The sequence below is a fragment of the Aptenodytes forsteri genome, unplaced genomic scaffold (genome assembly GCF_000699145.1).
Source record: "Aptenodytes forsteri isolate BGI_AS27 unplaced genomic scaffold, ASM69914v1 Scaffold56, whole genome shotgun sequence".
In the NCBI taxonomy this organism is placed as follows: domain Eukaryota; kingdom Metazoa; phylum Chordata; class Aves; order Sphenisciformes; family Spheniscidae; genus Aptenodytes; species Aptenodytes forsteri.
The window spans coordinates 4,389,011-4,401,616 of NW_008796213.1; the positions used below are offsets into that span (position 1 = coordinate 4,389,011).

General features: G+C 43.6%; 1 protein-coding gene across 1 annotated transcript in view; it reads right to left on the reverse strand.

The window, feature by feature from the left end:
* Positions 1–1,784: 1,784 nt before the first annotated feature.
* AKR1D1 (aldo-keto reductase family 1 member D1) overlaps positions 1,785–12,606 on the reverse strand; it is a 180,174-nt gene continuing 169,352 nt past the window's right edge. Inside the window, exons 5-10 of the mRNA XM_009288409.1 lie at positions 11,378–11,455; positions 9,037–9,159; positions 7,165–7,274; positions 6,513–6,678; positions 5,642–5,724; positions 1,785–1,945 (exon numbers count right to left, since the gene is read on the reverse strand). Of these exons, the coding sequence (XP_009286684.1) occupies positions 1,903–1,945; positions 5,642–5,724; positions 6,513–6,678; positions 7,165–7,274; positions 9,037–9,159; positions 11,378–11,455 (603 nt within the window). The 3' untranslated portion in view covers positions 1,785–1,902. The remainder of the gene's footprint in view (positions 1,946–5,641; positions 5,725–6,512; positions 6,679–7,164; positions 7,275–9,036; positions 9,160–11,377; positions 11,456–12,606) is intronic.

Below are 12,606 nucleotides of genomic sequence, written 5' to 3' on the forward strand. Positions count from 1 at the left end.
GGCCAGGACCTCAGCTGTTCGCAAAGGGGCAAAGCAGGGCTGTGATAGTGGTTCTGACGACCCGTGGGAGCAGAGCTCCACCTGACCTTGGGACTGTCTTAGATCTACACCGGCAGATTTCTAATGTGTCATCTTCCTCCTCAGCTATACCTCCCCCACCTTTTTTATTTCCCCCTCTGGTCTAAGTGGGTAATAGACTAAAATGGGAATTGCCCTTGGGTAACCTCCAGCAAGCAGAATGCTCCTCTGTTGACACAGCTTTATAAATGGATTTATAAATGCTGTGTGAAGGCCACCCACAGTGAAGGAGCCTGACTTCTCTAGTGGTGCCCACTGAGCTCATCCAGGGATGCGCTGGCACTCGACCCATTCAAGAGCCTTGCCTGCTCCTCCTGTGAAATGGTCACACCTGTACCTCTGTGCCTCAGCTCTGAGGAGCACACCCTGACCCAACAGAAGTGTCTCCATGAACACTACACTCTGGCGTTTTCCTGTTCCAGACACTCCAAGGATAATAAATAGCAATGGTAATAAATAAAAGCAGATGCTATAGACTGAATATTATGTAGGACCCATTTTCCAATGGCAGTATGCATGTTTTAGTACATGAAGTACTCTCTCTGTGCATGTTTAATTTCTTCTCCAATACCTCTCTAGTGTACCCCCTCTGTGGCAGGAAACTGGAGTGCTTGGGCACAGGAGGGAGGGAAAGTAGTCTTCTGCACATGTGGGTATAGACTGACGCACCTATAGGCTGCAAAACTTGTTGAGCAAACAAGTGGTCTGAAAAAGAAATTAATGCTGAAGGAGTTAGTCTTCCTTACTCTGGTGTCCATGCTTCTGCCCCCATGTTTCAGAGAGCTGAGGACAGATTGAAGGAATTGTCCAGGTTTCAGCCCGGCTGCTTCTGCCTGATTCCTACCCTTTCTTGGACCTGCCAGTGTTCTGCAGTCTCAAAGCACAGTAGAAACTGGTATTTAACAAAATACGACCTTCTCCTCCTTTAAAACTTAGCTTCCTAATTCAGTATTGTCTTGGACAGGAGTTTATACAAAAGACTAAGAATTTTGAAGCGAACAGAAATTTTCTTGGGTGAATATCAGTTTGTGGAGCAGGAAAGAAGTTTAAGGGATTTTTAACGAGATGAGGCTCTCGCTAGTGCTAGCTCCAGGATGGCTCCGGGTTGCATATGCAATATGCAATACCATCCTTGTATAGCAGCTCAAATGTAGGTGCAATAGAGTCATACTCTCTTCTGTGTTTTGCTGAGGTGGGGGGGATATGAACATGCTTATAATGCTTTCGGGCTTGAACTAGTTGCATGTGGAGCCAGCTGGGGTGTACCTACGGAATGCAGCTCATGTATGCAGCTGAAGAATACTCTGGTCAGAGTGAAACAGGCTTCACTGCATGAAGCAGTGAATATATCTATATCTATCTATATATCAATATACATATGCGCATATATCTCTCTCAAATCCAATTAGTTCCCCACTCCTAACTTTCTTTCACTTGAGCTGTGAAAAAAATGATACTGCTTCACATCTACTGAAGCAGAACTTCTTGTTTCAAATTCAGTGAAAAATGTGCCGTTGAGTGAAAATGATTTGGCTTGAACTAGTGAGCCTGTTTTCAAGAGAAATCTTCAATTTTATCACCTGTCAGTTTTGAAGTTTCAATGCTCAGAGTTAAAGCCTCCTAAGCCAAACCCAGAAATTCAATAGGTTAAATAGATTTGCTCTTCAGTAGCAATAAGAGACTGACAAGACAAGAGGAAGTAAATGTCATGTTTTTAATGCCGATTTGAACAATCTCCCATGAAGTCAAAGCACCAAACGTTGGGTCACTTTCAGCGAAGCCTAACGGCACCGAGTTAGGAACCTGCCCGGACACACCTTGTTTTCAGTATTCATCGCTGAAGGGATACTCTGGATGGTCACGCCACCTGTGGATAGGTCAGATTGAACAAATGAGCTTCTCAGGTGAAGCAGGATATCACATCACTGATGCAGTTGTCCTGTGCCTAGCAAACCTCTTCTCCTCCTTGCAATATATAGGTGGCCTTCATGGAAGGCTCTTCTGCTTATTCAGAAGCTGTCTGCTCTGAATAATCTTCCCTGCAGAGTCAGAAGCAAACCTGTGCATTTAAGGAAAGGACAGCGAAGGACCATTTTTCAGGCCTACAGACTGCATACCTTAAAGACAGATGGGAAAAACCAACAAGAGTTTGGATGTCAGCTATTCTTGCTATATTTGTGGATTTAACTCAGGTTAGTAGAAGTGTTGTAGGGAAGGGGGATGGCTTCACTATGCGTGCATTGTGGAAGGGGAAGACTTCTTTGTTCAGCTGTCTAGAAAGACCCTCAGAAATAAGGGCTATATTTGAAGGAGAGGTGGAGACACCAGACTGTACTACTTTGGCTTAGGCACTTAGAGCTGATATGAACAGGTCTGGGTCTGGTATGGTACTTTCTCCAAGTGGCTGCCATATCCAGACTAGGTCTGGCTGTCCTCTAGCTCAGCCTAGATGTAGATGCTCTGCCAGGTTAATAGCACCAGTGACAGAGAATTTACCCCAAAGCTTCTTTGGGGTAACCCAGTTCAGGGGAGAAAGGTATGTTCATGGCTGCATACTACCAAAGGTAGAGATGCTTCAGGCTTCATTTTAAAAACTGCATCCTCAGGGAAGATGCACGATCCATGATCATTATAAAAAGCAAGAAGAAAATTCTCAGGGTCAACTGCAGGTGAAAAAATAATGCTGTGTTTGCCCGTTATTGACATACTTGAGAGAGAGGTGGTTGTTTTTTGTTGTGGGTTTTCCTGTTTGTTTGAGAAGATGATGCTAAACCACAAGCCCTGGCTTGACAAACACTTTCCCTTAGCAAAATCCCAAATTTCTGAAGAGCACTCTCAGGTGCACCATGGCAGCTGGCTGCCTTGCCTTACAGCAGACGACAACAACTACTGGCATTTATCCCAGCTGTGAATCGTTCCAGTTTGGGAATGATACATTTCACAATATTGAAGTTAACTAACTGGAAGGCATCAAACATTTTGGATTGGTTGTGTCAAAACATTTCATTCCAATATTCAGCCAAGCTGAAGTGTTTACACATTAACAGATTGAGTTGGTTCAAAAAAACAAGCCACGACACTTTGGCTTGTTTGGTTTCAGTATAACTTGACAATGTCTGAGTTGCCAGTGTCATAATCTCTACTTTCCATCTATGGAGCACGCTTGCTAATCAGATCTTGCATGTTCAAAGGTCTGCATCCTTTGAGTGAAAATGATTCACTCGGAGGAGTCAATGTAGCTTGGAACAACTGGTAAGGAAGAATATCCATAGCAGAGACTGGGAGCACAAGATAAATCAAGCAGACAGATCAATGTAAAACTTGCCCAGCACAATATTTCTAGATTTCTCCAAGGGAAGAAGAAACCATTTCAGACTGAGATTTCCTGGAGTACTCATATTTTTACAAAACCTCCATTTTCTGCTCAGATGCTTAACTTTTAGCACTGATTGCAGTATGCTGTTCATATAGGCTTACTCACACCATCAGAACAACAGATATGCACACAGTACCCATGGTAGCTGATAACTGGAAAAGCCAGAGGAAAGCTGGATTTTTCCATTCCTGCTGGCATTTGCATCACAGCAGTCGAAGGTTTTGCACAAAGTTGACTAACCAGAAGTCTTTCTGTATGATGGTTTGACTTTTTTCAGATACATATTGCTGGATGAAATAAGAAATCTCTTTAGGCTGTTAACTCATCTGTTGCAGTGTCAATTCCAGACACTTCAGTGTGAGAACACATAGTAGGCAGATATATGTTTAGCTGCTCCTTACATGGCAACATCACTTTTCCGAGAAGGCATTTTTCACAGCTGAGGTCAGACTGTATTTAAGCATTTTCCCCAAACATGGCACTCCTGTGAAAAACAGAGCTGGCAATGTCCATCCTATGCATCCTGTTTTCCTTGTCCTCAGTGGCCTCCTGTGACCAAATTTAGTCTAATAAAGCAAAGCATTTAGTTTATTAGTTTTTGGATTGGTGGCTTAGAAAGTTCTTCTCCTGTGGGCATTTGCATCCTTTAACATTGCTTCTGGAAAAGGCTTTTGCATTTACACCAAGGTTACGTTTCATGTATATACTCACTAAAAGTTTAAATCATATCTCAACTTAGCTATGAAAACCCAAACAATTTCAAATACCAAAACACGTAAGAATCTGCTAGGCCATTTGTGAGAAGCCTTCTGGAACTAAGTGCTGCTAATTGATGGAAGGCTATTTTAAGTTTTAAGAAACTAAAGCTTCAGAGCACCTGGGTGAGCTTAAATGTGAAAGATGAACTCCATTATGATGCTTTTAACTTAGTTCATATTTCCTATCATATTTATGCAGCACAGTAAGTGGTTTATTTGTTCCTTTGCAACATTCCCCCCATCTTTTGAGCAATGGTCAACATTTTAGAGTGCTATTGATGCTGCTATCCTGCTTTTCGTTATTTTTAGTGCTTGAGCACACTACGGTTTGGCAAGACACAGATAATCCAAGGTAACAAGAGAGATGCATGGAAATGAATCTCTAGCATTTGGCTACACATTGAGTGCCCTGAAAAGGGGAAAGCATTTGGCCATAAACTGTAGATGCTCTTGAGCTGAAGGAAAAACAAACAGCCTCATCCTCTGGAAGAGGAGATGTTGGGTCAGTCTCAGCCTTCTGGGGTAGTGCAGCCTTCAGGTGAAGCAAAACTACATTGGGTCGTAAGCTTTATATCACAAGCAGCAAGAGATTAAGCCTTGTTAGTTCTCAGAAGAGAATTAGGAAGTGGTCTAGCAGTCAAACAAGCTGCATGTTTTTCTGCTTTCCATATAAGAAGGTCCATATAAGGAACTCAACATGACAGCAGGAGGGGGAGATTGCTGAAGAAGATGGCATCAGAGGAAAGGCCAAAACAAAGTTTCTGACCACTTGTGGTCACTGAGATGTATCATCTTTTATGAGGAAGTTGGGTAGGCAAATTTTGATGTTCTGACCAAAGTATTAAGCGAGAAGGAGCAGAGCTCTCCCTAAATTAGCTCTGTGGTTTCATGTAACAGTGTTCTTAATTCTTAGCCTTCCACATGGCAATTTAGGACAAGTTGACTCTGGAAACACTAGGTTTACAATCCATAAGCCATTGTACTCAAGCAGCAACATGGCTTGCTGAGCACTGGAAGTGAAGGTGGGAAGGAGGGGAAAGACAAGAAAGTGCTCCTATTTGAATTTCAGCTCCGATAGCCACACTGCTAGACAGGGGCAATGCTACTCCTTGTGAGTGGCTGAAACTGTCATTACAACATATAGCAGAAAGCGTTTAAGGAGATGGACCAGAGATGGAATAGCCAGATACAGTCACTTTCTACTAGGTGGGCTTTTGACATCTGAGCTGTAAGCAAGTATTGCACACTTATTTTTGCAAGGGGTCCAGGAGCATATTCAGGCTGCATTAAAGACCTCCCATATTTAAGCCTTACCTTAAAATAAGGTTGTTTATACAAAAATTAATATTAAAAGGAAGTGATTTTTTAAAAAAATCCTCTGAAAAGACAGGAATGTTCTGTGAGGATCTAGGATTCCTCCTGGACTTACATTAACAGTTCCACATAACGAACGTTTTTGTTCAGGCCTTTGATTTCTTCCATCTCTTTCTCAGTGAGGGAGAAGTCAAAGATCTAATGGAGGGAGATGTTAGGAATAAGTTAGCATTTCTTGTTATAATCAACATTCATATGTTCCAGATTTCAGAAGTACAATCCCCCCTCCTCCCCTCTGTCACCCCCACAAATCCATACTTGCTTGCATTTATAGGGAAGTCTTGAGGACATGAGTAAGTCCAGTCACATTTGCTTACACTCTTTTGCAAGAAGAGAAAGGTAGTCTGGCAAGTACTGGGCCACCAGCTTTGAAAGCAATACGTTGGCAGGGAAAGCAGGGAGCAGTGTGGGTACTGAGAGCTGCAAGGGACACAGGAACAAATTCTTCATCTTATTTGGGTGTGGTGGTCAAGCCAGCTGCTTTCTGGTGGTGTGGTTATGAGCCTTTCTGGCACACCTGTATGCAGCAACCCTTCCCTAACAAAGCTGCCCCATACCTGAAGACTGGGCAGAACAAGTCAGTCATTCCTGAACACCTACAGCCAGCAACCTTGGGCTGCTGACCTACTGAATTACTTCATCTCGCTTGTGCTGCTCACTGCAGCAACTGGTGCTTTGGGGTACACCACCATCTGGAACTTTAGCTACTGCAGAGTGTTAAAAGACACCAAAATTTCCTCTCTACTTTGCTCTATTATTGTCATATCATGGTACCATTAAGTGATGGGAACAAAAAGCATCAAATGTGGTAAAGCTTGACATTGGTCAAGCCTTATGTCTACAGAAAGAAATGGGACAATCACCTTCTATAGGGGCTAAGCCAATGTAAGTGGATTCACCCATGCACCATGGGAGTATGAATTTACCTGGAAATTCTCTCTGATGCGTTGTGGATTGAAGCTTTTTGGGATGACCACCACCCCTCGCTGGATGCTGAAACGCAAAGCAACCTGTGCAGCTGTCTTGTTGTACTTTTTGCCAATGGCATTCAGCACAGGATCCTTCAGTAAAGGAGGGGAGGAGACATTTACCCTGGAAGAAAATTGGGAAAAAAAGAAAACCAAAAAACCCCTCCTTATCTTTAATGTCAAAACATAGAGGCATCTACTTGTTTGTAGACAGAATACTGCACCTTTTTGACAAGTAGTGTGAAAGATGGGAGAAAAGCTTTGGCATTTAGGTTGGCAGGCTGTCAAAGGCAACTTCCTATGTGATGTCCTAACATTGACTTAGTTTCTACTTCCTTACCTAGGTCTCAACATTCCCAGTTACAGACACTTGCTTTCTGTTAGAGGAGACCTAAGGCGACCTCCTGTACAGACACCTGGCATTTTTTGATGACAGCATGCAGCAGAGTGTTGCAAGTTTACATTCACAACAGTAATATTTAGACACTGAAGTTCAAAACTACTTTGAAAAATGGGGGAAAAGGCATTTTGCACAGAGACCCAGCAGTGGAGAACTATTATTCTTTTCCTGGATATTGTCCTTCTATCAGAAAGTAACATGGGGACTTACCATGTTTCATCCCTTGAGGTTCCCAATGGGCTGTACCCAACAATAACAATGTCGTGTTGTCTGCAAAATTCTAAGAGTTTGGGTTGGGTGAAATAGGGATGGCATTCGACCTACAAGAGTAATGTAGAAAGAATGATTAATCAACAGGACCAGGTACAGAAGCAGATGGTGTCCCGATATTTGTGAGAGCTACAGACCAGGTGATGCTTTCAGGAAAGGATACATGTAAGTTAAGGAATAGGGAAACTCAATCTGTGGTTACTGTTCTAATTGTACGCTGCTGGATGATGGATTTTTTTTTTTTTGGTGGTGGACAGCAGATCAACATCTGAGATTATAATTTGGCTGCAGGGAATTTTTATTGGCCCCCAGTGGAAAGGTGGCAATAAGTGGGGGGGATGGAGGTGAGGGAAGCTCACTAGAGAAGTAGGCTGAGAAGGCAACCCATCTCATGTAGGTCAGATCTTTGTTTCTCTGCCTCTTGCATTCAGGATGACTAATCTGATGTTGTTTTTAGGGGAAGTGTTGGTATAAGCTGTCCCAGATAGAAAGGTGAGGGGAGGATATGTAAAAGGTGAGACATCTCCATAACGGTTATGACCTTGTTACAAGCTCTGCCCTCCCACATTGCAAATACTGTGCATCATTCCCTTACAGGCAGGGATTTTCTGGCTGCGTTCTCAGTCTCTGGGAAAGGGATGTCTACAAGGTGACAGAGCAACCACTGTTTGCAGGCAGTCTGAAGCTAGCTGGCACATCTATGCTTGCTGGCTAGCTGCCCTAAGCTGGGCTTAATCTTTTTCCTGGTTTTGCTCGACCCCAGAAAGCAGCAGCAATGCTCAGTGCCGTCTTAGGGGCACACCAGAAACAGCAATTGCATTTTGCACCCGCTGGGCATGTTAATACCAGCAAAGGGTGCTGGAATTTCCTCCTCTCACAGGCTGCCTTTCCCTGCAGGCCAAAGACAGAAATGAAGGCTATGGCCAGCCTCCCTGCCCGGCCCCATGTCAATCCCTGCCCTCCAGGCCACGTGCTGAGGGTGGGAAGTTGGTCTCAGTTGGTCTCTGGCCTCTTCTCTGATACTGCTAACGTGGATGTTCGTTTGTGCCAGATGAGTCAGAAGAGCTTCCCAGTGATTTCTAGGAAATGCAGTGAGCTGCCAAATGCCAGAGTCAAAGGTATTGGGCATTCAGATGGGTCACTGCCACTTACCACCTTTTCTGAGCCCCACTACTAATTTAACTTGGACATGCCTATCATCTTCATGGGCTTCTTCAGCTCAAGTTGGTCGCTTAATGAGGTCTCCCCTTTAATTTAGGTTTTTCTCTAATTCTTACTGATGTCTTATAGGAAAGGCACAAGAGAGCAAGTACAGGAAATTCAGGAGTTACTTCTGATGGCTTTTAAACTTGGGAAGCTTAGAGTGACTCAGGATCCCTGATACTTAGGGTTGTTTTGGTTTGGTGTCAGCTGAGGTAGACACGGCTTCATTGAGGACTGGTTAGCTCTGAATGGTTTGTCTCGGGAATTTTTTGGACTTGAAGTAAGGTACATGGCAGAGATTTAAGATCTGTATTGACTCAGCATTCAACCTTGTTATGGAGCTTTGGCACAGAGGCACCAGTTTTATAGTCCTGGAGCAGGAACTGAGGAAAGCAATCGTTCCAGCACCTTCAAATATTTATCTTTAGCTCAGATAGGATGAGTAATATTTTCAAGCTAGAAATAGAAGTGTGACAGTATGGAGGGCAGCATCTGTGGCAAAGCGTACATCACCTTTCTGCACATGGCGGCTTAGGCCACGTGTTGCCTCTGCGTTCCCTACAGGGCAGTGGCACCGTGGCAGGCACTGCCCTTGGCTTGCAGTCATACCTGGTTGCTGACAGGTTTGTATTTAAGTCCTGGCTTGTTCAGGATCATCTCCAGCTGCCTGCGGTTGAAATTGGATACTCCAATAGACTTTGCCAAGCCTGCATCTTTACATGCTTCCATAGCCTGCAAAGAAAGCAAAGACCAGTGGAGTCCCACATGTTGGCTTGATTCCTTGGAGCATGCATTTTACAGATAGGTGGAAGATGGTCCATTCCTGAGACTGCAGAAAAACCTTTGCTGCAGCAGAACTAACAGCTCTATTAGCATGAGGGCTGGTGCCGTCCCGCTATTCTAAACTCCGTTCCCCTGTAGACCCACTTTCCAGACCAAACCCTGATGTTTTATACCTCCTGTGAGGGTAGAATTTGTCTGGAGAGCAGAAAGATTAATCTGAGATATAGATACTTAAGTGCCAGACATCTGCTTTCAAAGAGTTTTGCTTACTTTATGCTGCTTTAGCACTGCCTCAAAGCTGGAGAAGGGAGAGTGAACAAAACAGATTGCTTTCCTGATAAGTCAATTTATTCCTTGTGATTGTACGAGTTTTTCAGATGAAGCCTCTAGTGAAATCCCTTAAATATCTGGCAAGGCACATCACAAAACCAGCACAGAAAACTTCAGTACAGTATAAAGTAGAAAAAAAAGGGGGGAGAGAGGAATTCTAGATATTCTGCACTTCAGACAAATCCTAATAGCTGAGAAAGCCTTATGAATACTGGATATGAACACATGCCCTGGTCTTCATTAGCTTCATCTGCTGGGTTGTTAAGGGGAAAGAGGGTCCTTTCCTACAGTCTTCCCCTTTGCTCCCAGAAACATCAAATGATTCAGTGACTGTTTGAGGCAGAGCAGACCCCACCGTGGAGCTGGATGCCCCTCCTGCCAGTTTTGTTACTCCTTTCTGTCTCACAGGAGCTGAAAGCAGGGAGGTAAGAGGCACCATGTATTTGATGACCTCTAGTTGGCCTCATATGCTTTGTATCACCCAGTGACAAGTCAGCAAATACAGTAATCTGGAGCCATTTTTGCCTGCTAGCACCATACTGAGAGAGTGAAATTACCTGGATTGAGTTTAGCCAGTTTTATTTAGATTGATGCTATTATTTGCAGGCACTCATCACTACCTATTTTTCTCTTGGCTTATTAGCTGAAGAGAGTGACCTGCTACAATATATCCTTTACAATAAGCACCAGCTTGAAGATAAAAACGTAAGTGTTCAGACAGCTGTTGCTTTCAACATTTGAGCAACTAGCCTGTGAAAGAGAAGAATGAACTGCATCAGCCAAAGACAAGGGTAACATAAACAGCTAACGTGGAAGTCCCCGTTCCCCCTGAGACCCAGCCTGGATGGCTCAGCTGCCAGGGGGAAGCCCAAGCCCGCCCCAGCCTCTCTCCCCCTCTGAACTTTCACTCAGAATTTCACCCATTCTCCATCTTTATCTGCTGCACCTTGAATAGAGCTAAACTGGGACACAACTATCCAGCTCTGGACGGTGCAAGCTGAAGTGGAGTGTGTAGTAGCCCATGTTATCTCTCTCGGTGTGAGCTGGGCTGAATTAGTGATGCTTTTGCAGCAGACCTGGTGCAGAAGGAGAGCTGACCAGCTTTGGCCATGAATTAAAGAGTGTCCAAGGCTTCGAAAGGCAGGAATGTGAGGAGATTGCTAATCCACTTTCTGCCTCACCTGAGATCCTGAAGCCAAGTGGCAGTAGGCTTAAGGAGACATGTGGCTATAGGACCAGAGCACATCACAAACAAATTTAGGATGCAATCTTTCAGGCAAATGCTACTTCCCTCCAAGTTTTCTTAGCATAAAAACCTTGCGTTCTCATCTGATAATTAAATTCAGAAGTGAGTGAACTTGTTCTGATGGCAAGGTTTTGGTTTTTTTGTTGTTGTTTTTTGTGGGTTTTTTTTATTGTGAGCTTTAGGGCAAATTCTGTTTTTTCTTGAAGGTGAAAAGCTTCCTCTTTTTGAGGAGGATCCAGTCACTTCTTAGGGCTCCAACTTTCTCCTGCTGTAAAGATCTGATAAAGAGGAGAGATGATTGGTACAAACCTACAGATACCTCAACTAGCAAATGTAGAGTGCACTCTCTGAAAGAAGGAATGTGGATGTCAGATATTTCAACAATGTTTTATCTTATTATAAAAATAATTAAATGATGGCAAGAAGCAACATCCTTAGGGACAGAAGTAAAATTTATCCATGGAGCTAGTAGAATTTGATCCATTTGCCCTGTCAAAATGCCTCAGCTCTGTTTATGAAGGCCACAAGTAAAACTGAGAATGAGGATCTGTGGTTTTAAAGCATATATGGTTGGATGTTGTGTTCGCTTACCTCCCAAGTGGCACATAAGTCTGTCTCATGGTAGATAATTTTTCCATTTTCATCTTTTGGGTAGATTGCATCTCCAGGCTGAAAAATAAAACCACACTTTTGTGCTTTAAAGAAAAATTTTCACTCCTCAGAGCAAAAATTTTTCCACAGACTGTTTCTACTAGCAAACAAAAAGAATTCAAAAGCTTTCTGAAACACCTTAAGTTCAACAGGTCATTCATGCTGGGCTTACCACATCCTCCACTGCTAGATCGTCCTTGGATACACTTCTGAACTGTCACATGAATGCACACTCAGGAGTTCCCGGATGGCCTTGTTTTTCAATAAACTTTCGACCTTTGCGTTATGGCATCCAAAAGACTAGTCTCCTTCCAAAGGGCTGGGTTAGAGTACCAACCTGTATTCTCCTCCACTTCTTCCCTACTTTCTTCCCAGCCCTTCCCCTGATCCTGCTTGTGTCCTAGGCACCCAGGAAGAGTACCAGCTCAGTCCAGCTCCCAACAGTTGGAGGGACCATTTCCAAGAGCTACTTACTAGTAGTAAAGGGCTACGTGTGTAGCTATAGTACAGGCCATGAACGTCTTAAGTGCATTATCCACCTTTCTTTGGGCACTAGGAACTCTTTCTTCCTATCTCTATACCCCATAAACAAGACTTCAGAGAAGAGTTATGAGCTGATCTCACAAGCACAGCTTTCTCTTGTTTGCTGGTCACTTCACTGCTGTTGCAGGCAATGCATTAACACCTCTCTCCCTTTTGTCTGACTGCAATTTCACTTTTTTTCATAAAAACCCTTCAGTGATTTTTGACATTTGATCTGACTGCAAAGGCCTGGGTACAAGATGTTGACATGGTAACTCTTTGGGAACATGCAGCTGTGACTAATACGATCAGTAACTGGCGCCTCCCAATTCAGTTAAGAAGTTCAAATTCAAGGCATTTCATGGGAAAAGTGAACCTAAGGAAAACACAGCCTCAGATTTCAGAGACCAAGGTCTAAGTTACAGGCATAAGCCTGTGTCCTCCAAATGTGCTGGTTTTCCTCAATGAATTCACAAAGACGACTTGCTGCCTTTGTTGCTGTGTCTTGCTGAAAAAAAAGGTCTCCCCAAAGCCTTCTCTTCTCTAGGCTGAACAACCCCAACTCTCTCAGCCTTTCTTCACAGGAGAGGTGTTCTATCCCCCTGAGCATTTTTGTGACCCTCCTCTGGACCCGCTCCAACAGGTCC